The sequence below is a fragment of the Cucurbita moschata genome, unplaced genomic scaffold, assembly GCF_002738365.1.
Source record: "Cucurbita moschata cultivar Rifu unplaced genomic scaffold, Cmos_1.0 Cmo_Scf00015, whole genome shotgun sequence".
Lineage (NCBI taxonomy): Eukaryota > Viridiplantae > Streptophyta > Magnoliopsida > Cucurbitales > Cucurbitaceae > Cucurbita > Cucurbita moschata.
In genome coordinates this window covers 1,573,714-1,599,244 of record NW_019268531.1, presented here as the reverse complement: position 1 = coordinate 1,599,244, position 25,531 = coordinate 1,573,714, and the positions used below count along the sequence as shown (strand labels likewise).

The 25,531-nt window shown below is 36.8% G+C and overlaps 3 protein-coding genes across 5 annotated transcripts; 2 read left to right on the top strand and 1 right to left on the bottom strand.

Annotated features, from left to right (window-relative positions):
* Positions 1 to 1,343: 1,343 nt before the first annotated feature.
* On the bottom strand, positions 1,344 to 19,543 carry LOC111452984 (protein CPR-5-like). 2 transcript variants are annotated; one of them, XM_023093893.1, is made up of 6 exons: positions 19,449 to 19,543; positions 4,017 to 4,236; positions 3,632 to 3,688; positions 3,043 to 3,078; positions 2,189 to 2,908; positions 1,344 to 2,050 (listed from the first exon to the last, which is right to left on the bottom strand). In XM_023093893.1, exons 1-6 carry the CDS (start codon positions 19,508 to 19,510, stop codon positions 1,517 to 1,519), a joined length of 1,629 nt encoding a protein of 542 aa, XP_022949661.1. In that variant the 5' UTR covers positions 19,511 to 19,543; the 3' UTR covers positions 1,344 to 1,516. The 2 variants fall into 2 exon arrangements, with proteins under 2 accessions (XP_022949661.1, XP_022949660.1); XM_023093892.1 differs by lacking the exon at positions 19,449 to 19,543 and having other exon boundaries at positions 4,017 to 4,465.
* LOC111452983 (protein ACTIVITY OF BC1 COMPLEX KINASE 8, chloroplastic-like) lies at positions 6,905 to 15,419 on the top strand. Of its 2 annotated transcripts, none has more exons than XM_023093891.1 (21): positions 6,905 to 7,560; positions 8,413 to 8,548; positions 8,668 to 8,834; positions 8,973 to 9,093; positions 9,224 to 9,324; positions 10,218 to 10,316; positions 10,499 to 10,609; positions 10,698 to 10,777; positions 10,865 to 10,934; positions 11,637 to 11,710; positions 11,878 to 11,947; positions 12,094 to 12,182; positions 12,849 to 12,973; positions 13,499 to 13,579; positions 13,661 to 13,721; positions 13,830 to 13,884; positions 13,969 to 14,067; positions 14,167 to 14,256; positions 14,540 to 14,599; positions 14,684 to 14,807; positions 14,948 to 15,419. In XM_023093891.1, exons 1-20 carry the CDS (start codon positions 7,087 to 7,089, stop codon positions 14,798 to 14,800), a joined length of 2,280 nt encoding a protein of 759 aa, XP_022949659.1. In that variant the 5' UTR covers positions 6,905 to 7,086; the 3' UTR covers positions 14,801 to 14,807; positions 14,948 to 15,419. The 2 variants fall into 2 exon arrangements, with proteins under 2 accessions (XP_022949659.1, XP_022949658.1); XM_023093890.1 differs by having other exon boundaries at positions 6,906 to 7,566.
* Positions 19,004 to 25,341, top strand: LOC111452982 (probable inactive receptor kinase At5g10020). The gene is made up of 3 exons (XM_023093889.1): positions 19,004 to 20,609; positions 21,046 to 22,644; positions 24,565 to 25,341. The coding sequence occupies exons 1-3, from the start codon at positions 19,661 to 19,663 to the stop codon at positions 25,140 to 25,142; spliced, it is 3,126 nt and encodes a 1,041-aa protein (XP_022949657.1). The 5' UTR covers positions 19,004 to 19,660; the 3' UTR covers positions 25,143 to 25,341.
* Positions 25,342 to 25,531: the final 190 nt, after the last annotated feature.

The window sequence follows — 25,531 nt, the reverse complement described above, 5'->3', positions numbered from 1 at the left end:
TAGTTAATATTATAAAAAGGACGGAAATTAAATACTTAAAAGATTTCGAGAGTGGATGGTGGACTGCACCCCCTTGTTCTAGAGGCTCTCCGACTAGGGAGGGGTTTGCTATATTAACCTTTTCATTCGGTCAGAAGTTGGTCCAAAGAACAAGAACAAGCTTCCTTTAAGCTTCTTGCTCCTCAATAGCCCAATGTAAAGCAGCCAGTGGTTAAAAAATTTCGATTATTTAAAATAAAAAGACTTATAATATGTCAAAAATAAAATATTGGGTCAAACTCTTCTTTGATGTCAAGATAATAGGTATGATAAATATGTAACATAGAATTTTCATGGATCCTCTGACTCTTAATCGGGTCCGCTCCCGAGTGGTTAAGAAAATAGAAAATAAAAATGATTGAGGTATACAGTAAGATTGACCAAAAGTCTAAATCAAAGAAAGAAGCCAACCAAGGTAAGGTGTAGGGCGTAGTGGATTGGGCGCCACCGGCTTAGCGGTCCTACAACATGGCCACCATTATTGATTCCTCTAAGCTCCCTTCCAATTTCCCTTTTGGACGCCTTCTATTTGTTTCTAACCGCAATTCAATGTCCCAACTCTACTTCACTCCTAATTTGGTCCCACCTAATAAAATTACTTAATTCTCCTTAAATTTAATTTTAGTTTATTATTAATATTTTGACGGTGTTCATTAAACTTTAAATAAAAAATTAAAACAAATTGAAATTAGCATCTGATTCAAGCGTAATATTCCCAAGTTTCGATTTTCACATTAAAATATTTATTATTTATGTATATAGTGATTTTAAAATTATTTCATGGATGCTTCCGCATGTGGTGTAATCTCATGGGAACATTGAAGATTTGCTAGCTACTACCTTATATTAAAATATTTATATAAATATAATACAAAGGCGTTTAAATCTTATTATAAAATACTAATTACATGATTAATACATAAGTAATATGCGTAATCCAAAAAATACGCATGAAAATGATAGTCTAAAAATTAGAATAAGATAGGTGGAGGAAAAAGGAAAAGAATTAAAATAATGGGGGAGGGATGGGACACGTGCGGGCGGTGGAGTTTATGAGGGCACAGACTCCACAGAGGCGTAGGTGCACGTGCAGCAGACAGGTAGGCAAGCGTGCTTTTTTTGTCCTCCCCGGGGACCACCGCTCCGTCTCCGCGTCTTGTCTCGTCCCTTGGTCGACGCTACGTTAACCACGTGGGGGACCTCTCTTCTCAGGTCTCATCCCCAACAATAATATATTATTATTATATTCAATTAATAAATCGTAAATTTTAAGGATGTGTGTTATTGTTTGAGGGACTAAAATATTGTGGAATATGGGCTTTCTCTAACACGTGGCTGAGCCCATTGGGCGCTATGGGCTTAAGCCAACGGCCCAACCGTTAGATAATAACTAATACAAGATAAATAATACAATACGAGTATACTACAAGGTAAAATGCAACTCAGGTCGAACCCAAAGCGCAGCCATATCCTTTCTTCAGTAGCCGTCTGCTGCGATCAGTTGAGTAACCAGAAGATAAAAATGATCTTTCCATGCACCTACACCTGCAAATGGTATCAGCCCACACAACAATGGCAGAAATACAAGCAGGAGGGCGTAGAATACAGCACGGCGAATCCAATATGGGAAGATTGAGTGACGATTTTTCCCTTGAGAAACCTCGACTGGCCCGTGTAAGATCAGAAACAGTGCTGATGTAAAAAGATTTGTACATAAGTGCATTGAGCACATGATCTCCCAAAACATGAGCCAATGCAATCCGCTTCCTCCCAGTGTGTCTATGCAGAACTTCCCAGCTAAACCGCAGGCTACTGCAAGCAACAAGACGATGAAAGTAACTGGCATTGCCTGATTTGAAGTAGCTGAGCGTTGGAGTAGCAAGTAAGATATTGCAAGAATCATTATCACACCGAACGCCAACCGGCTCACAACTTGAACTTGACACCTTAACATATGCCATCCGGAGTTCAAAGATGCCATGGGATTTGGCATCCACCAAGATTTCGAGTCCTGTAATGAGCATAGAACCTCATGTAAACTTGAACAGTATGTGACGAAAAAACTCATCTGATAAAGTATGTATTATTCAAGTTGCAGATCGACGAGTGTATGAAACGAGCCATAACAGGAGGAAGGAGCTGCACTTGCCTGGGTTGAAGGTGTACAGATTGAAGTAGCTTCAGAGATTCTTTGATATGAATAAACATATGCTCCATAAGAGAGGGCAACCGACATTATAAGAAAACCAGCAACGAGACAGTCTATGCAGTTTTTAAGCAGTTCCGAATGTCTCGTGTCTTCTAACTGATTCTTGAACTTCTCTGCCTTAAAAGAGGCTTTTGATATGCCCATTGCCAATTTCGACCTCTCAAGATTGTTTAATTCACAATTGAGTGCGATTTGCGTTTCTTTCAACTTTAATTTCCTCAATGCAAGGCCAAACTCCAATGTTTTAAGATCGTTGGAACGTGCCTGTTCGACAACAGATCTTTCGAAAATGCCTACGGATACCTCATTGCTACGGCAACCAACTGGACGTGGGGCAATAGAAGCCACATCGTCTGTCAGTCTACACAAAGCTAACTCATGACCCAATGAATCAGAAACGCTTTCATTTACCTCTTCAATTAAACTTAGTTGATCAACAGGGGCATTTGTCCTAGAAGACTCTTCCAGACTAGAGCTACTCGTCCCATCCCGTTTCCTATCAAGGGTCAGATCCACGGTGATTTTTTCTTCTTTGCGCTTGCTGGAGAAATTCACACCAGTTCTTGCAGATGATTCACTAATTGATCTAAGAGTTCTTAACGTGCTGCCAAACGACTTCTCAAATTTCTTCAAAAACCAATCGAGCTTGTCCCCGAAAACCTGTTTCCATACAACCGGTCAAAGAACAGGCATGTTGAAGGGACTTCAGCATCTTGGACTCTGGACAATGCTGAATGAATAAGAGAACATGTAAAAACGAAAAAGTCGGCAAGAACTTAAGAAATCGAACTTACATTGACCAAAGATTCTCTTATAGCTGAAGTGCAAATCTGCAGGTAGACAAGATGAGCTTGCATCATATGGCTCAATGCATACAATAAGCAGACCAGACCAGACCAAAACCAGCAAATCAAGATTAAAACCACACCTATGGCTACATCGTGGGAATTGCGAAACAAAGCAGTAAAATCATTCACAATGAATACGAAACTTCGAATAAGACTATATTAGGATAGACCATACAGCCCAACCCCACCGCTAGCAGATATTGTCCTCTTTGGAGTTTCCCTTTCGAACTTCCCTACAAGGTTATAAACGCGTCTACTAGGGAAAGGTTTTCACACCCTTATAAGAAATGCTTCGTCCTCCTCTCCAACCAATCTTAATTCCAAAGAGCTGTATGAATATTAATTCTTTTCTGTTTTTAGTTTTTCATTTCATCAAGGTGCAGAACAATTCACAATTCATAGAACATTGGGACACTGCTCACTTTGAAAGTACTCCTCTTAATATTCATTGAATATTGCTTCACATACAGAAAATAATAATAACTTTGTTTCAAAACTTCTTCAGGCATTCATAATATAGAGAACAATAGCGTACCATTGAGAGATGATCAACAGACATCCTTTCACTAGACATGTCCTGCTTCTCAAGAACCTAGAATCACACAAACACGACATGGTTAACCCTACAAAAATAACATCATGATTTGGCAAGAAACAGTCCGTCAATTTAAAGCTTTGTGATCATCAATGTTCTACCATTTGAACCATAATAGGAAGCCACTAAATTTGCTTTCCCAGTTGAAACAAATTTAACTTCCACTAGTTAAATAGAATTGGGATCCAGCTCCTTGAAGAAGAACTATGCATTGAATTAAGAGAAATTTGGCAGTTTAGAAGCATGAAAACGAAAACACCACAACCAAGAGGCAAAAATTTCCCCTAGCCTGTGAAACCCTATGAATCAGGAAAAGAAGACGAACCTGAGAAACAAAAGCTGCGAATGACATCCCCAATAGAAGCGCCACGCTTTCAAAATCACAATCGACACGCCGCGGTTGAACAAGTAGAACCTTGGGACGTCGGCGTTTGCAATTGACACCTCTGTGTATCAATCTTGCGGGAGAAGAACAAGAAGAGGACGAATAAATCAGTTCTTGGGCGTCATCAGTAATAACCTTTTTCTTCTTCTTCTTCTTCTTCCTATATCGATTTGAGCACGGCGGAGGGTCGTAAAGCGTCCGGGTTGAGTTCCCCGGAGATGAGTCAGGCGCCGTAATTTCTTCACGGTCGTTGTCGGTGGTTTCATCGACAGAGGCGCTGCAACTGGGTGCACAAATAGGGGCTTCGTCCATGGCCGACTGAAAAGGCGCGGTCACCGACTTACCATAGACCGGAAAATCTCGTCGATTTGAACCCTTCTCTACTCGTAAATGACTTTATTTCAAACGGGTTCCGACAATTTAAAATTTGGACTAAATATATACATTAATAAAAAGTCCAACCTTTGACTTTTAACCTAAAAATTAACATGATTTTCTGGCAGCACAATCATAATTCATTGACATGTAATGATGTAATATTTGGTGTCTAAAATTTAGATTTGGCATCTCCAGAGTAGAATTACTTGCCCACAAATTTAGATTTGGCGCTCCATAAAACTAACATTCATCCAATATGACTATTAAAATTTTGACCATTTTTTCTTTTTATGTTTTTTTTTCATCGTCTTATTTAAGATTATTTAGATATGATTTTGATTAATAAATTTATCTCTCATTTACTCGAGCATTATATACACTCCGGACGTTTGTTACTTACACTCATTTTATGTGAGGCTTAAATGGAGTATATGAAAATTTTCTTACTTTAATGGCTTGATTTATATTAACTTGTTAAATGATATATATCCAACCACTAACTTATTGTATGTAACCGAATGAGCAATTACAATAAGCAATACCAACAATATTTAAATATCAAATCAAGAAAAACATAAAGTGACAATAAATACTGATTTGAAGACTTTTTGTGTTTTTAGTTGAATTACTATTATTTATGTCATGTCTTTTTTTTTTTAATTAATAACTTTTATTGGTACTTTGAAATAATAGTGGAATACAAATTTTCTTGAAACTCGAGGGTGTTATTTTCTTTTTCAAACGTTGCTTTAAGTTTGAAGTAAAATCGATTTTTTGGATTGATCTTGATCGAGCTAATTCTAGTGTCAGTCGTCTTGTGATCTAAGAGTGACCATCATAAATTCCAAAATTCGATATAAGAGTTATTTATTTTTTTAATTAGCTCTTGGTTGGAATCATTCGTCAAGTTAGCTTTATTTATAGAATTTTGCAAGAATTCTAGACTGATCTCTAGCTTTGCAAAATCCAGAAATTGTTGACGCTTATCTCTGAGTATTAGGCTGCACATCGGTTGTTAGTTCTCAAATCGGTTTGAGAAGGGAACAAATAAATTATAAAGGTGTGAAAACCATTGTCTAGATGCGTTTTAAAACCATGAGGCTTACGACGATGTGTAAGGAGCCAAAACGAACGGTATTTGACAGCGGTAGGCTTTGGATTGTTACAACTAATATCAGAGCCAAACATTGGTTGGAGAGGGAAACCAATGATTTCTTATAAAGTTGTGAAAACCCCTCCCTACTAAACTTTTTTAAAATTATGAAGCTGAGTGTTAGACGAACGACTCTCCACAATGGTATGATATTGTCCACTTTGAGCATAAGTTCTCATGGCTTTGCTTTGGGCTTTCACAAAAGACCTCATCCCAATGGAGAGTGTATTCTTAGATTATAAACCCATGACCATTCCCTAAATTAACCAATGTGGAACACTTTCATCCAACGCTGATGATGGTATCTAACCGATCTAAACCGACAATATCTACCAGCGTTGAGTTATTACGATAAAATGCTCGTAGAAATTTGTGAATAATAGTACTTTCTTTCTTGACTAGACCATTTTCTTACCCTATAATTTTTACCATTTTTGAAAATTAAATCTCAATTTGAAACTTATAAAATTTATTATTTTTTTATTGTTAGCTATTTAATTTAAGCAATATATAAACTTCAAGTTAAATAATAATAATAAAATAAAAGCTATGACGTACAAATTCTTTTTGTGCATTTTATTTTAGTTTTTATACACAAATATTGAACTTAATCCACATACTTTTAATAAGATTAAAAAATAACAATGTATTATTATTTTTTTAAATTTTAAAATATTTAAATAAAAAATGTCAAACTCAAACCTTAATATTTAAAATATTTTAATTTAAATTTAAAGTCTCCTAGATCAAAAATGTATCTTTCATATATTTAAATTAGTCATTAGGGTTAGTTGAACTTTTAACTTCTACCAATATTAACTAGATAATAACAATAAATAATAATTTAAAATTATTAAAATTTATTAAATACAAAATTGTAAAATTACGAATAAGACCTCAATAATTGATTTCATTATATAAATACCATCCATCAATCGTCATCGCTACGACTCCAGCCCAATGGGCCTATATTTTGTGCGCGTGCATAGCACGATCCCAAGCATGAGATCCGCGAACAAAAAAACAGCGCGTGCTATCACGCAACTAAAGTGTAGAGAAAAAGCTCTAGACTGCCAACCACAGGATTAGGAGGGGTCCAACGCCGACACGTAGGCCGAAAAGCGTCAAAAATTCCTAAACCAATCGATCGACACATGTTTTGTGGCCCCACACGAACTTTTCGAACCAATGAAAATCCCCAACACCCATCTTCTCATGCCACGTGTCACTATCACCTCCACTCCTTCAATTTTCGTTTGCCCAATTTATTTTTATGTTTTATATATTTTTTTCCTAAACTAAAATTCGTAATTTTTCTGGTTCGCTGTCTACTTCACCACTTCTCCTTCTCCCTTCCGTTTCTCTGCGCTTTCCACCATTGCCGCTCTTTTCCCCCCCCGCGCTTCAGAGCTAGGGTTCCGTCGAATGAATCACTGACCTTCAATTTCAGTTCCAGGTGGAAGGATTTTCTTCTTCTTCATGGCTAATTCCCTGCCTTTACCTGAACTCGTTTTCATCTCACCGAAGCGCCTTCTATCTTTTTCCAGTCCCAGTTCTTCGCTCAATAGGATTCCTTTTTCTAGAAGTTGTAGGCTTAGTGTTCTTCTTCGCACGAAGGTCCGGGCTGTCAGAGAAAACGGTGTGGTTGCTGAAGGGAGAGAGAATCAGCTGAGCAAGGAAGTTAATGGATATGGACTTGGAAGTAACGGAGCTGCTTACAGTTCAAATGGTAGTTACAGGGATAATGGTTGGGTTAATGGCGGAGTTACGGTTGTGGAGAGTGAGAGTGGTGGAAGCAATGGGAGATTGGTGAAGTATGTTAATGGAAATGGTGTTGCTGCGTCGGTGGTGGGGGAAATTCAAGCTTCGAAGTCGATGGAGGAGGGGAGGAAGAAGAGGATAGAGGAGATTGGTAAAGAAGAGGCTTGGTTTAAGCGGAGTGACCAGCAACAGGTCGAGGTTTGATTCTGATTAATTGATTCTTTGCTCAGTTTCTGCTTGTTTCTCGTTTTTATTTCTTGATTCCATTGGCGGTGAGGTTCTATTTAGTCCGGTGGTTTTTATCTTCAAACGTCATATGGCTAGTATATGTGCACGTGCAATCTCTGATCAGGAATTGCTTGAACAGCCTATTTGGGAGGTCCCAAATCATAGATTCGAGCTTCATTTGGGTGTACCGAATTTTAAATGACACTGAACTGGGAGATAATGGCTTCAACCATTTCCATTTTAACCTCTCCTTTAATTTTGATAATCCCAATTTCGGGCGTGGTTAATCAAAATTACTACCTGAACCCACAATTAAATGGTGGTAACGAATCAATTGGATTACTCTTAAACTTTTGGGTCTAATTGGGATTTAGTTATCCGTCAAAGTTCATAATACCTTCTATTATCTGCTCCTTTAGTAGTGTGTAATCACATTTCGCTCCTTGAAAATAGAAGTGTTTCACTTTAATGGTCAAATGCAATCTTAACTACAGGAGTATAAAATTCTCAGAGTAAGCATTATGATTTTAAAATAAGATCGCATCAGTCTTGGTAATGTCCTCGTGATGTAAGTTGCAATCTGAGTGCTTCTTGATGAAAAGCTGCACGTTTTGGGACTTGTTTTTTCATTATGAAACTATAAAAAACCTGGTAGTTTAAGTATGAAGCATCAATATTGCTTTGCGTTTTCCTCCATATTTTAGGTAATTTTAATCTCTCCTTTTTATTTTAGGTTGCATTTTATTCCACACTTTTGGTCAGTGTATAGGTCTCTTGTATTTCATTGTTATGTATATTTTCTGTTGGGGTTTTCAGGTTTCTGTGGCACCCGGTGGACGCTGGAATAGATTTAAAACATATTCAACGATTCAGAGAACCTTGGAGATATGGGGATTTGTTTTTACTTTTATCATTAAGGCTTGGCTTAACAATCAGAAATTTACTTATCGAGGTGAGCCCTTTTGCAACATGAATGCTGAACACAGTCCGAAAATTTCCCTTCTGGATCCGATAGTACTATTGGAGGATAGGAATGTTTCCTTCATTTCACGGTCTATAATTTTCTTTTAGGAGGAATGACAGAAGAGAAGAAGGTTGCAAGAAGAAAGATCCAAGCTAAATGGTTGAAAGAAAACATTTTAAGATTAGGTCCAACGTTTATTAAAATTGGCCAGCAATTTTCCACAAGAGTGGACATTCTACCACAAGAATATGTTGACCAGTTGTCAGAGCTTCAGGTTATTATCTCTCTTATTTATGCTTTTACCATTCTGTGGTTAGGCCTGTTGCATATAAATTATATATGTTTTCAATTCGAACAATGTAATATTTCAATGAACTTTGCTTAGACTGATGGATTCTCATGTTCAATTCAGGATCAAGTTCCTCCTTTCCCATCTGAGACAGCAATATCAATAGTTGAAGAAGAGCTTGGAGGTCCTTTGGCCAATATATTTGATCAGTTTGATCATGAACCGATAGCTGCTGCTAGTCTTGGTAAACTCGATTCACATTTTCTGTAGCTTATTGTGATATATGTTAGGAAATTTAGTTTAGCTAAAGCATTTTGAAATTCTCTGTTTGGTGGCTTATTTGAATGCTTAATATGGGTAATCTCTTTTTTCAGGTCAGGTTCATCGTGCAAGATTGAAGGGGCAGGAAGTGGTGGTGAAAGTGCAAAGGCCAAGTCTAAAGGAACTCTTTGATATTGATCTTAAGAACCTAAGGGTTAGTTTCATTATTGGCTGAAATTTGTACTTTCACTTCTCTGTGGGTGCTCAGAAATCAGAAATATAGTGATTTCATCTTGTAACACTGCATTTTTTTTGGTTTCTATTTCCTGCTGTAGTTGATGATATTGCCAAAGATACTTTTTTCTGGCTAGGAATTTTCTTATACCTTCTGTTTTCAAAATGTTAATAAATTGTGGTAAATATATTAATTTGTTTGTCACTAAACTATGACAGTGCTCTTCTAAAATGCAAAGGCACCTAGGGGTACTAAAATATCATGGCGGGAGTTGTCTTGGACAGGGTGGAATTCCTTTTTCAGGCTGTATTTTTCTAATTGTCAAATTATTGTTAAAATATTTTAGGGATATTTCATTACCTTACCTTACCTTTTGGTCTTCCCTTACAAAAATAGAGACTTTCAGTAACCTTGTACAATTGCAAAACCAGGCTCTACACTTGTACCCATCTTTTCAATGTAGGACTTTGTCTAGGGAACTCTGGTCCATTTAGTCGAATCTTTCTCAAAATCAATCTTATTAGTCAACCCTCCCTTCTTAGAATACAAATAAAGATGAAGAGAAGGAAGCAAGTGACATACATTTGTTGACAAAATAAAAGGTGGAAAAGGAGCTAAAGAGGAGGGAGAGAGAATAAGAAGAAGAAAACAGAGACAATAGAACTTTTGTGTTAGAAAATGTAGAAAAGGTGTTGAAGTGTTAAGAAAAAATTATGGACCTCTCTAAGTTGTGCAAAGCACTTGCCTGCTGACATTTGAAACACTGAACTATATGTTTATCACATCCAAATTGCTTTACGATCGTTGAACTTGCATGGTAGAAAGGAATTTTTGGTATGCATCAAAACCTTCGATATTTAATTTTATTTCAGGTCATAGCAGAATACCTTCAGAAAATTGACCCAAAGTCAGATGGTGCAAAGAGAGACTGGGTTGCTATATATGATGAGTGTGCTAACGTCCTGTATCAGGTATCAACATTCCCTCACCTATTACTCTGAGACACGAGCCCCCCTACGTTAGATGGATGTAAAATTTTATTGCAAACCTGCAGATTTATTTTGATAAAGCATTAAATCCCTTGTTTATTTCTTTCAAATTCTTAGCTAGTGTGTTTAAATTCTCATTGTATCAAATATTATGTTAATTTCAGGAGATAGACTACACCAAGGAAGCAGCTAATGCTGAGCGGTTTGCAAGCAACTTTAAAAACTTGGACTATGTGAAAGTTCCATCAATATTATGGGACTATACTACCCCACAGGTGTTATCACTTAGTTTGTACAATTTAACAATTATTACGTTTGGAAAATTGTTCTTACCTCTATTGTTTCATTTTGAAATGACTGCAGGTTCTGACTATGGAGTATGTTCCTGGAATTAAAATAAATAAGGTTAAAGCTCTGGATCAACTAGGCATTGATCGAAAACAGTCAGTATCACCTACAATTTGTTATTTCCTTCATGATAATTGCAGGAAATGAACTCATTGTTATCATTGGTTTCTTATGTGATATAGGTTAGGTCGTTATGCCGTTGAATCTTACCTGGAGCAAATTCTGTCTCATGGATTCTTCCATGCAGATCCTGTGAGCTCTAATTACTACATCTTGTTTAAGTTAATCCTAGTCTTAAAAAATGTAGGATTTTCTTGTGTACTTGATTATGGATAAAGTTGGTTCCGGTGCCCGTGCCTAAGAGAATTCATAGAACTTCATTCAAAGTATCCCATATGTTAGATACACAAACTTGAATTATGTTGAATTTATAAAGCCAAAAATCTACGGTGAAGCTTCTAATTGACTCTGCCTCCTTTTACTGTTGTACATATAAAGAACCTACATTACCGGCGGTGCATTGAAGTCGTACTCTTATATCTGTAGCTACCCATCTAATCATTGCTTTGGAGCACCTAATCTGTCGTGGTTATATTAAAAACTCTTTCACGACCAAGGTTTAAGATTTTATGTCATATGGAAATAATCTGAAATCTTGTAAAATGACACGTGAATGGATATACCAGTCAGATCAATTGAACTGTTTTCAATTAGAAAAAGAAACAAAAAAACTTTTCATATCAATATTTTTAACAGGACGAAATCCTCAAGTTTTCAATTCATCTGCTCTGGAAGATAATTTTGAATTAATATTCATATGGTCAACCTTCTAAGATCTAGCCTTGCTTACAACAGTCTCTAGACGTTTGTGAATGTGGGTTATCGGGATGAGGTTACTCCTTCCATTTTTCTTTCCTTTTAGAATTGACGACAGAAATTTTGTACCTTTTTCAGCATCCTGGGAATATTGCTGTCGATGACGTCAATGGAGGAAGGTTGATCTTTTATGATTTTGGAATGATGGGAAGGTACTAGCCTGTCCTCCTTCCATGAAATTAACCCTCGAACAGAAAAATAAAAGAAGGAAAGAAAAAAAAAAAAAAAAAAAAAAAAAAAAGAAAGAAAAGAAAAGAAAATCAACCTTAAATGACCACAATATTTTTCTAACATATTGCTGTGTGTTGGTGTCTTGCAGTATCAGTTCAAATATCAGAGAGGGTTTGTTGGAAACGTTCTATGGAGTGTATGAGAAAGATCCAGACAGGGTACTGAATTTCTTAAAATGCACCATTGGCTTTCATTCCACCACATGAAGTTTATATCTGTTTCTGTCACCTTAAGTTGACGTATCAATACCATCGTTTATTCCTTTTAACGTTCAGTTGTTTACAAGAATCCTACATTAGTGCAGGTTCTTCAAGCAATGGTTCAAATGGGAGTTCTTGTGCCTACTGGAGATATGACGGCTGTTAAACGAACAGCTCAATTCTTCCTCAACAGGTATATTGAAGAGAAACTTGAATAAACTTTAGAGGATACCTTGCGGATCAATATTCATTTCTTTCATTCTTTCTTTATCCTGTTACTTTTTTTGGGTGGTAGTTGTTAGATATGAAACACATTTCTTTTTCCCTTCCCTTTTGTAATAAGAAAATCTCCAAACTGAGGGGGAGGGGTTAAAAGGATCTCCTCCCATTGGTAAAACAATGAGTCCATACTATAATTATAATAGGGAAAAACTTTAACTGAGAGCCAAAGTAAAAAATAGAAAGAGAGAGAGATTCAAAAAAGCTTATGAAGGGCCTTTCTTTATCACTGAAAAATCTGTTCATGAGGATTTTTATTTTAATGTTTTGACAAACTCAACAATCCTACGGTGTTATTTCATCTCTTAAGAGTACATACCATATTTGGAATCAATCAGAGAGTTCAATGAGATAAGCAGGTTGCATTCAGTATTTAGGAAATTGATACTGCTTATAATTATGCTTGCAGTTAGATGTCTACTGTAGTATTGTAATTTTTGGCGCGCTTAACCTGAAAACTTGATTTATTTTACTTATCATGGGCAGTATGTTTAATGGTGACTTGTTTGAACTAAGCAAGCAACTATGATCAATTCTGCACGAATTTTCTGACCATGGAATCTTGAATTCGAGTTCCCAGCTTTGAAGAACGTCTGGCTGCACAGAGAAGGGAGAGAGAAATGGCAACCGCAGAGCTTGGTTTTAAGAAACCATTGACAAAGGAGGAAAAGTTAATGAAAAAAAAGGAACGCCTAGCTGCAATTGGTATGTAACGCAGTTGAGCACCCCAGTGTCCAATTATGCTTTAAGTGTTTCTTTTTCTTGTTATTATAATAATTATTTTTATGAAAAAAAAAACTCCCGGTATGCTTCACACGGTGAAAAACAAAAGAGTCTGTATAAATATCTAATCTAAGTGCTTATCAGGTGACTACTAAGTTTTTCCTTTGAACCTATATGAAAAAATACTTCTGATAACAAAAACAGTTAAACTAGACGTTTAGTCCATTTTGAAGTTTATGATTCTTTAGTTCTTGAATTTTCAAAAGTGTCAAATAAATAAGTTTTTATTCTTGAACTTCGCAATTTTGTATAATTTTGTATGTTTAATAAGTTCTTGAAAATTTTAATTTGGTTTTTAAACTTTCAATTTGGAATAGACATAAAGTTTCAAACTAAACTTGTAATTTTACCATGTTAAAACATTGTTTTGAAATACTTGATGCTACAAAAACCCACAGTGAACTTGTGTATGTTCTCCCCCTTATAGTCGTTGCACTCTCCTAACAGGGGAAGATCTATTAGCCATTTCAGCAGATCAACCATTTCGGTTTCCTGCCACATTCACATTTGTTGTTAGAGCATTTTCAGGTAATTTGCAAGAAATATGAACGGTTGCAAAATCTTTTGAATAATGTTAAACGCTGAAAAAAAAATAATTATTTTCTGCAGTACTAGATGGCATTGGGAAGGGCCTTGACCCACGATTTGATATTACTGAAATTGCCAAACCGTGAGTTCTGTCTAAGCTCAAAATTACATTTAACTCCTTTCATCTTTGACATTTTAGTTTATGTAAGTTTTTCAATTTATCTTACTCGGTTTAATTTTCGTCTTTTAGATATGCTCTGGAATTATTGAAGTTTCGGGAAGCCGGAATTGAAGTTGCCTTGAAGGTTAACATGATTATCTTTTTACATGTTGTCTTATTTCATATAATTCATTTATCGCTATCTTGATGACTTCTTACAAATGCTCAGGATTTCAGAAAGAGATGGGACAGGCAGGCTCGTGCATTCTATAATTTATTTAGACAGGCCGAAAGAGTTGAAAAACTTGCTGAAATTATCCAAAGACTGGTAATGGTTACAAACCTTTCTGAAATGAATGAGTTTGTCAAACTTCAATTTACCTTTTCAAGTTTTGAATATTGGACCTCAATTTTATTTAATCAACAGGAGAAAGGTGATCTGAAGCTTAGAGTTCGGGCTTTGGAATCTGAAAGGGCGTTCCAACGTGTTGCAACAGTTCAGAAGACGCTAGGAAATGTGAGTTTTTCAGTTGGTTCACATGCTTGCCTGGTAGCCTGTTTGCATGTCAACATATTTCGACCACATTAGCAGTTTAGATCCATAGAGATCATACAGATTCCCATCCTTGTACGCATGAAGGATGGGAGGTCTATCAAGATCCAAATAGAAAATTTTCGTGAAAGTTAAGAGATAAACATTTTTTAGACCTTTAGAAAACCAGCATAACTTTCAGTATATGTTGGATCGATTATATCTGGCTAGTTCAATATTCCAATTTCCACATTTTGTCTATGAACAGGCTATAGCTGCTGGAAGTCTAATCAACCTTGCAACAATATTATATATCAATTCGATTCGGGTAAGATGTTCTCTTATTTACTCTGAAATTGCTGCCACCGTTATTTCCACGTGATTATTAAATAGTTGCAATGCTTTTTTCCAGACGCCTGCTACTATTGCGTACATCTTTTGTGCCTTTTTCGGGTTTCAAGTGCTCTTCGGTCTTATCAAGGTCAAAAGATTAGATGAACGGGAGAGGTTGATAACAGGGACGGCTTGAAATATAGGTGAGTAATTCCGTACCCCTTTCCTCCAGCCCTCTCGTAACATGACATTGCCCTCGCACGTGGATCCAGTTCCTTGAAAATTATTAGTTGAATTTCAAGTGATCCCGATCATGACGACCTTCTAAATCAACATGTTTCAGGTTTCCGAGTTATGATTCGCAGCAAATGAATCTACTTATAATCCATCATCAAATTGTAGATAGAAGGCACTAGTCTGTAGATTGAGGTATAAATCATCTAAAGATTACATTAGATGATTATGGGTTGAAAAAGTGAGCACTTCTTCCGAGCTTGCTGAAATCTTATCACACGAATTAATTTTCACCATATGGTTGGTTAACCAGCTCTGTTTTCTGAGTATTTTGAGCTCCCCTCGTATGCACTCCCAGGTGTGTCGTCAAGTCTCGCAGCAGTTATATTTTTAAACAATCGAGTGTCGAAATTGGAATGATGTTTGTATCGTTCTTATTAAACATTGGAAAATGTCAATATATTATGCAGAATGCCGCTGCATAGAGTTATTTGCCTCCCCTCGTTAATGTACATATGTAGATGCAAGAGGTAATTCGATTCTGAGTCCCATTTCCGGGGCCCCCCTTTTTTTGTTGCTTATTTCATTATCTCGTCTTTCTTCGCACTACAATTGGGCCGCAAAAGGTACCATGAAGATCAAAACTTAAAGTTCTTCGCTGTAAACTACAGTTACTTATAAAAGGTATATCCTTGACTTATTAGAAGAGCATCGTTTGCACTGTAATTTTTCCCCCGAAGTAGATAGTTTACATAGTGTATGAGTTATGCGACTTTGCACCACCGAAGAGAGTTGCTGACTGTAGACAGCCTTCTTCATGTTTGAAACATTTTATTTTATCCCATCCTTAGCACTTAACATCTACTATGTTCACATCAAGACCTTCTCTTTATTCTTTGAAGTACGAAAGCTCTATTTATTAGGCAGCCAGAAATGTCATCTTCGGAGGAGTTGCAGTTTCCACAAAGGAAAGAAGTTTGAAGCTTGAAATTAACGAAATTGACTTAAGAGAGAGAGAGGCTTACCAAATTGAAGGGTTTAACGGAACCCACCACTAGTCCATTGGATTTCGCACGTTTGTGCCCAACCTGAGCGAAGTAGAAGAAGAAAATCAGAAAGATAGCAAATCGTAGGGATCTCATTGATGGAGAAAGTTTAGCTGTAAACTAGGATGGAGTAAGTAGCGTTTTATAAGATGAAGCAACTTCTTCAGATCATGGGATTCAGAGCTAGACAGGCACCGACAAGACAAGATCTTGAAAGCTTCTTCAGACAAAAATATTATACTGGTACAACTAATCTCTATTCTCATTGATACATGTGCTTTTATGAAATTGAGCTTGCTTTTGACCTGTCGCCTGATTCCTTGGCAGCGAAGCTCGACCCTCAAGGGCATGGGTTGGCTTTCTTTGGTGCCTTTGTCGCATGCATCCATAAACAAAATGAGGGGAGCTGATGTGCGTGGAAAGTTGTCATTAATTTGGTTTTATCCTCAAGATTCTCCGAGCTGTCACTTCTCTCTTGGTCTGGTTGCTGATCCACGCTCACGTTGCTACCCACTCGCTCACCACCCCCCACCGCCAGCCTACAGGTTCGAGCTTATTTTTTTTTCATCTTTTTGCAATTTTATTTACTGAATAGGGAACTCAAATTAGCCATATAAGAGCATCAGATTGTGAGTTGGCAGTAGCCATTTTCTGTCATTTGAATCCCGCAGTGCAGATCTTATCTGGAAAATCATGAACAATATAACAGAATAATCTGGTCAATATGCTAGGAAAGTCCCATGAGATCCCATTTTCTGTCATTAAAATCACGTAGTGATGATTTTATGTAGAAATTCATGAACATTTCAACAGAATGATTTTGTCAATATATTAGGAGGGCACAATGTGATCGTTTCTATGCTTTAAAAGGAATCATTTTCTTTATGTGTGAGTGCGAGTTAGGTAATGTGCTATCATAGTTTTATTTATCTGTTTATTTGAAGGGAAGAAATCTCAAATCCATAGAATATTGCGAAGTGTGTTATAAAATGTATTTAAATAGAGAATGGGTTTGTTAACTAAATCATGAAATTGTATTTCATTTGGCTCATTAGCTATTCAGAAGCTTGTTTATATTATTCTGACATGACATTGAAATTCCCACTGCTTTAAATTATTGATGTTTGTTGCTTAAAGGCATTTAGTCACGTTCTCGGAATTCTATTAGACCTCGGATAGAGCTTTTCCAAAACTCGGTCTACCTCTTCATTATTAATCACATTATGTTAGGGTGCAGAAACCTTAGTCTTTGTTTGAACAGCAAAAAGGTTCCCAATATCAAATGTCTAAATAGAATTATGATTTCCTTTGCTTTGAATTTGAGATAGATATGCTCTTAGCCTGCAACGGAGGAATCAAACTTGTAATATTAATTATATTTTGCTCGAGAAACCAGAGCTTCCATAGTTGGCTTGGGCCATACTTACTGTGGAAGAAAAAGAAAAAAAAAATCTTTGGAAATTTCAAATCATTGTTTGGAGGAATTATTTATTGTGAGATCCCTTGCGGGCGGGAGAATGGAACGAAGTATTTTTTATAAGGGTATTAAGACGGACAAAATCTACTAGCAGTGAATTTAGACTATTACCTTTCTCTTCGTTTGTCCAATCACTTTTCAGCTTCTACCCTGTCTATATCAAGAATTTATGATATACATTTGTGTATTTGTTGAATGCTTAAGCCAAGCTTGTTGTGTTGTTCAAGTAAGCAGGTTTGGATGGAGCCAAGCCAACGGAAAAAAGAGGTGGGGGGCACCTTTTTTCCCCTCAAAAAGACACAGAGTTGCCACTTGCTGCGCTCTGGTGGATGGTTATGTGTGTGTCCAAGTGAGAATATGGCCAGCAATAAGGCCAAAACTGTCAGGTACTCTAGCTGTTACATTTTCACAAAGGCCAAACTGGCAATGCAAATGAGATAAATTTTTAGTGTTTTTATGTGCACATTTCTTCAAAAAATTATTCGTGTTTTTAAGAAATATGTTTAAATGTTTGAAACGTATTAGGAAGTTCTTTTTTTGAGAAAAACATATATTTTATATTTATTGTTAAATGCTGGAAATTTTGTATTTTGATGCTCGAAATTTTGATTAGAGTGTTATCACTTAATTGATGTCTCTATTACAAATAACTGTAAATTAAATTTATACATGATTATTTACATATTCTTAAAATGAAAGATAACGTTCATTTCATCCGCTTCAAACCAGTGGAAAACAACATTTGTTTCCTTAAAAGCATATTTTGTTTATGGATAATGATAGAAAATATTGCTAATTGGCGTATACAATAATTTTGTTAATTGGTCAATGATGCATAATAATACAATTGTCATCAGAACAAACAATTCCTTCATTTTTCTCCAATATTTTAAAAATAATAATAGTTATAAAAAAAAAAAAAAAGACAGCTTCTTGCTTAAAAGTTGTCATTTCTAGCTATCTTATTATTTAATTTATTTCAATTCCACGTCTCATTTGGCATTTTTTTTTTGGGTAAAATAAAAATATTTATTTGAGATAGTCAACAACAAGCGTGGAAATTTTAAAAATTAGGAATGAAAAGTCATAATACTTTATTTTTCTAAAATGAAAAATTAAATCTTCCACCTCATTAATATTAACATAAATCTATATAGTTTTTCGTAATAAAATTTATGCTAAAAACAATATTTTCATCTTCTTACTTTAGATTCATTTTATTTTAGTCACTATATGATCAAATTTAGTTTGAATTTATACTTTTATTAAACTTGGTAAGGTACCTAAGTAAAAACACATTGAGGATATGGTAAAAAATTTATAGAAGAAATACTAGGCAATATATATACTTTTAAAAATGTAATAATAATAATAATCAAATAAATTTAAAATAAGACAAGTAATAGTTTGATGTCCATAATTTACAAACCAACAAATAAAGTTATAATTCACTTATTTTGGTAAAATTTGAACTTCAACGTTCAGGAGTAGAAACAAGAATACAGAAGGCAGAGGTATTTGTTGGATGTTATTGGAACGAAAGTAGAAAAAAAATAAAAATAAAAATAAAATAAATAAATAAAAAGAATATATATTGTTAAAAAAAATTGCTTAGCTGTTATCCACTCCATTACGTGAAAACCTCCATTATTATCTGCGTAACTGAAGGGAAGAAAAGAAAAAAAAAAAAAGAAAAAAAAAGAAATAGCACAGTTACAGAGCAGCTCAACGCCAGCTGATTCCTCCTCCTTCTGCGGCCGTCATCTTCTCCATCCATCAAGAGGAAGAAGAAGAAGAAGAAGAAGAAGAAGAAGAAGAAGCCGTCTTCGAGTTTCACTGTAGTTTTTGACCTGAAATCGACTTATCTTTTACTCGTTCTTCCCCAACCCAACTGAGCTGACGGCGTCAATTCGGCGTTACTGTGGAGGAGAGAGAATGTGGGGGCGAGGGAGGAGAGAGAGAGGGAGAGAGGGAGGGATGGAGATGGCCTCGGAGCCGGAGAGTAGTTTTGGAGCATTGCCATTTTATTTGACTGTGTTTTACTTGCCTTTCACACTCTCATACTGACCTAAACCGCCATTTTTAACGCTTTCTCTTTCTTCTTCTTCTTCTCTCTCTCTCTATTATTTGTCTGCATTCTGATGAACATATACTCCTATTCTATCTAAACTCTCTTTCTCTTCTTTTCTTGGCATTCAGTCTGGTTCTAGGGTTTCGAGTACTCTTCTCTTCTAGCGTGGCCACACTCCCCCTCTATGAATTATTAGGGCTTTCTTTTATTTTTCCCACATTCTCACCAATGAATATCATTGCTTATCTACATCACGCAGCTCTCTCTCTTAACTTCATTTTTCTGCTTATCCTCTTGGTTTCTTCAGCTTCCGATTCCGAACTCAACTCTCTGCTTGAATTCAAGAAGGGGATTCTCAAAGATCAGCACAATTTGGTCATCGGGAAGTGGGATTTGGCCTTCGTTTCGAATTCTGATGTTAACGGCTGCCCTTCGTCCTGGACTGGTGTGTCTTGCGATGAGAACGGTAATGTGTCTGCAATTGTGCTGGACCGGCTAGGCTTGGGTGGGGAGTTGAAGTTCCAGACTCTGATTGGGCTTAAGAGCCTTAAGAATTTGAGTCTTTCTGGAAATGATTTCACTGGACGGCTTGTTCCTGCTCTTGGGACTTTATCTAGTCTGCAGCATTTGGATCTGTCCTCTAATGGATTCTACGGGCCGATCCCGGAGCGGATCAATGATCTTTACAATCTGAACTATCTGAATTTCTCAGCAAATGACTTCAATGGTGGGTTTCCTGTTGGTAGATTGAATCTTAATCAGCTCAAGGTATTGGATTTGCACTCTAATCGACTTTATGGCAACATTGGCCTGTTGGTTTCCCAGCTGCGGAATGTGGAATTTGTTGATTTAAGCCACAATGAGTTTTACGGAGGACTTTCAGTTGGCTCCGACAACATTTCGAGTTTGGCTAATACGTTGAGAATTTTCAATTTAAGTTACAATAGATTGAATGGTGGATTCTTTGACGTTGACTCTCTCATGTTATTCCGAAACTTGGTAGTTTTGGATATGGGTCATAATCAGATTATTGGGGAATTGCCTTCATTTGGGTCCTTGCCTAATTTGCGAACTGTGAGGCTTGATAATAATCTTTTATCTGGCTCAGTGCCTGGGGAACTGCTAAACAGGTCTTTGCAATTGGAGGAATTGGATCTTAGTGGTAATGCCTTTACAGGTAAAGAATTTCTTGATTTGTTATCGCACTTTCTAAGCTTTACTGGAGATTGATTCATTTTAAGAAGGTGCATTTAAGTTTCTAATTTGTGATCTCCCAATTTGGATCTCTCTGGGATTTGCTCAAGGCATTGCACACTTAATGGTTTTTTTTTTTTGCAATTAATGCTTGAAGAGTTAAGATCTTCTTTTGGTTGATTAAAACTTGAAGTCACTTAGTCACATGCATGACGACGTTATGTTCATAGACTAACAATCTATTTCAGTTCAACTGGTTTCAAAAAATGACCATTTATTTTAATTTCTCTGTGCTATATGAAGACTTATGATCATTTTTGTATTTTGAGATGAACTTTAAGATGATCTAAACCTATACTGTCATCCACGGTCGCTGTATGTTTTACTTTGCTGAACATCATTCATTATTTGACTTGCAGGTTCAATTCTTCGCATTGACTCTTCTACTTTGAAATTTTTGGACCTTTCGTCGAATGCTTTATCTGGCGACATATCAGTTTTGCAGACTTGGGAAGCCAATTTTGAAGTTCTTGATTTAAGTTCAAACAAGTTCACAGGAAGTTTCCCAAACTCAACTTCCTTTGAGGGATTAAAGGTGCTTAACGTCAGAAATAATTTATTAGTAGGCCCTTTGCCGTTTACATTGGGGAACTATCCTAGCATGTCTGCAGTTGACTTCAGTTTGAATGATTTAAGCGGTACTATCCCTGCTAGTTTATTTACATCCATTACCTTGATCAGCCTCAATCTCTCGGGAAACCGGTTTACTGGTCCCATTCCTCTTCAAGACTCGAGTGTTAGTGAGTTGTTAGTTAAACCATCAGATCTGCCCATGGAATATCTTGATCTATCTAATAATTCCTTGATTGGTGGGTTGCCTCCTGAAATAGATAAATTGGCGAGTCTCAAATTGCTAAATCTTGCAAAGAATGAATTATCAGGATCACTTCCAGATCAATTGAACAGACTGAGTAACTTGGAGTATCTTGATTTATCGAACAACAAATTTACAGGTGAAATTCCTGATATGCTTCCCAACTTACATGTTTTTAATGTGTCCTACAATTATCTCTCCGGTAGTGTTCCAGAGAATTTAAGGAACTTCCCTGTCTCATCATTTCGTCCCGGAAATGATAAACTTAGCTTACCGAAAGATATAGGTTCAGGGAACTCAATTCCAGATAGTTTACCCGAGCAGGGAAAACGTGGCACTTCTAAAGCTAATATACGAATAGCTATTATTCTTGCCTCAGTTGGAACAGTTGTGATGATTGTGTTTCTTTTACTGGCTTATCATAGAGCACAACGTAAAGAGTTCCATGGAAGAAGTATATTTAGCGGCCAGGGTACTGAAAGGAACAATAAGATGGAACGTTTCAGGCCTTCTATTTTCAAATTCCAACTGAACAATCAGCCTCCACCAACTTCTTCAAGTTTTTCAAACGACCATTTACTAACCTCTACTTCAAGGACATTATCTGGGCAGGCAGAATTCTCTTCTGAGATTTCTGAACATGTTTTACCTGGAGGTGCTGCAACAAGTTCATCGATGATTATTCCTAACTTGCTCGACGATCATCCTGTTACTTCTGTGAAAAATTCCTCCCCTGGTTCCCCATTATCTTCCTCACACCAGTTTGTTGAAGGGCATGAACTACCTGTTACACTAGATGTGTATTCACCAGATCGGTTAGCCGGAGAATTGTCTTTTCTGGACAATTCACTGCTATTCACAGCTGAGGAATTATCCAGAGCTCCAGCTGAAGTTCTTGGTAGAAGCAGCCATGGAACACTATACAAAGCTACTCTGGATAGTGGACATATGCTGGCAGTTAAGTGGCTACGTGTGGGACTTGTCAAACATAAGAAGGAATTTGCCAAGGAAGTTAAGAGAATTGGATCAATGAGGCATAAAAGCATTGTTCCTTTACGGGCATATTATTGGGGTCCAAGAGAACAAGAGCGACTTCTTTTAGCTGACTTTATTTTGGGAGATAGCTTAGCTCTACATCTTTACGGTAAGAGTGTTGGAATCTTCCTTTTTATGTTTAGGTATTTCTTTGCTTATTTTTTACTGACGCTAACTGTATGGACCTGCACATACCCTTTTATGTGTCCTGTCACTGATGCAACTATTTTCTGGATTTTTAACCGTTCGAGTAATCGCTCTGAAAAGAAAATTGTGATTTTTACATTGGTTTGTAGTGATGAATGTACATGCCAAGAATAGTTCCTTCTTGCATTACTCATGCATGAAAGTAAAGGGTTGGAAAATGGAATAGAAATCTTTTGCAGATAGTTTTTTGTTGATAAACTGTGGCCAAAACTCTTGTTTTCTGATGTGTATCATTTAAACCTAGAATGGGCCCTTTTTCAAAACACTTTTGAGAGCCTCTATTATCATAGGACAGAATTCCATGACGAATGGGTACTAATTCAACACTCAGTGCTCTTGTGGCACTCATTTCTTCGGCATAAATTCTAATCCAAAATTTTGTTTCAAGCTTTTTTGAACTTTTGGTATTAGTTTTGCTCATTTTATTTTGATTTATGGTTTTAACAATACACAATCAACCTGTATTTGTTCGGCATAACTTGACGAACATATTGATGATTTGATGGAGTTTGAAGTCCAAGATGTATGTCTTGATTATCATTATAGAAATACCAAAATAAGTTGTGAAGTGCAACAAGTGGTGTCACTTTTTTGTTATTGTCAATTATGATGATCATTGCCGTAGTTTTAGATCTCATGTAGCTGCTTGTCTCATACTCAAAAGTTCATCACGTAGCCCTGCCCTTAAAGTGCCATTGCTATACTATAATTTTAGATTGTATTTTTTTTCGTGTCTTTGACAAGATTCTGTTTATTTTTTTTTCCGGGATAAATTATGGTTCTAGATTCTCTTATTTGTTTGTAAATTTCGGAACAAGTATTATAATGTTAACACTTTTTTGATGCACAAGAGGAAGATGAGAAAAGAAGAAAAAGCTATATTGACGGTAGTTGTTTGAAAGAAAACACCAAGTAGGAAACCATAAGATCTCTCAACACTAACACTTTGTAACAGCCCAAGCCCACAACTAGTAGGTAGGAAACCGTGTAAGATCCCTCAACTATCCCAAGATTTTAGAACGCGTCTACTATGGAGAGGGTCTAGCCCTACTCCGACCAATGCCTCGCACTGTCTGATGACGTACTTTGATACCATTTGTAACAACCCAAAGAGGACAATATCTGATAGCGTTAGGCTTGGGCTGTTACAAATGGTATCAGAACCAGACACTGGGCGATGTGTCAGTGAGGAGAGGAAGCTGATCCCCAAAGGGGGGTGGACATGAGGCGATGTGTCAGTAAGGACGCTGGGTCTCGAAGGGAGTGGATTGTGAGATCCCACATCTATTAGGGAGGAGAATGAAACATTTTTTACAAGGGTGTGGAAACCTCTCCCTAGCAGACACCTTGGAGGAAGCCTAGAAGAGAAAGTCCAAAGAGGATAATATCTGGTAGCGGTGGGATTGAGTTGTTACAAACACAAAAAACTTTTTTTTGAAGGCATTTCCGTTCCTTTTCTCCCAAAGAGCTTGAATGGCATATATAAAATTTGTAGCTCTATCCTTGAATGAGTGGCCGCACAACAATTGAAGATGGCCTGTTTTGCAGTGATGCAGTCTCTTTGTTCTTGTTATACTTATCATCTTTTTATTACTACCACGTTCAAAGATCTTTCTGGATGTCAATTTCATAGCGGGAACAAGAATGTTCAGCCTGTGGTTGGAATCATAAGTTTCTGCCTAGTTTGCAATCATTTACTGTAAGAAACACTAGAATATTACTGTATTCTTCTTGCAGAAGTACTTTCCCGTGCAATCTGACTCTCTCTAAGACTACTATTGTGTATTCTAGTGATTCATTGTATTGTTTCTTTTTGTGGCAGAAACTACACCTCGAAGTTATTCTCGGTTGACTTTCAGTCAGAGACTAAAAATTGCAGTGGAAGTTGCTCGCTGTCTGTTATACCTTCACGACAGTGGCCTCCCCCATGGAAACTTAAAGCCAACAAACATTATCTTGGCAGGCCATGACTCTGATGCCCGCCTCACTGACTACGGACTTCACCGCTTGATGACACCAGCAGGCATTGCGGAGCAGATATTGAATCTAGGAGCACTTGGATATTGTGCTCCAGAACTGGCTTGTGCAGCGAAACCCGGTCCATCTTTCAAGGCTGACATTTATTCATTTGGGGTGATTCTAATGGAGCTTTTAACCAAAAGAAGTGCAGGCGACATAATATCAGGCCAATCTGGGGCTGTCGATCTAACAGATTGGGTACGTCTATGCGATCAAGAAGGACGAAGAATGGACTGCATAGACCGAGATATCGTGGTCGGAGAAGAGCCTTCGAAAGCTATGGATGAACTGTTGGCTATATCCCTCAAGTGCATTCTCCCTGTAAATGAGAGGCCTAACATCAGACAAGTCTTCGATGATTTATGTGCTATATCTGTTTGATTTCCACCCCCTCCCCCTCTCCCCCTTGTGTACATGCGTCTTGGAATTAGTTTTTTCCGTGTTCCTCGACCCATTTGTTTTTGTTTCCTATTTTTCGCTTCGTATTGGTTTCAGCCTACAGATTTTGGGCATATTGTCACCATGTTTCTCCGTGAAATTTTCTTGTAAATGAACGGTATCCATTCATTTTTTTCCCCTACAAGAGTTTCAGTAGTATGTTAATGAAAACAAAAAAAATGTTCACTTCAAACTATTTAGTTATTTGCACGCGTTGTAAAGACGAATAATCATAAGATCTTGAGCTCTATTGTTACACTCATTACATCCCAAGACAACCTCTTTGGCCAAATCCAAACATTAGAGTCTCTTCCAATGGTCCGTACATTCAC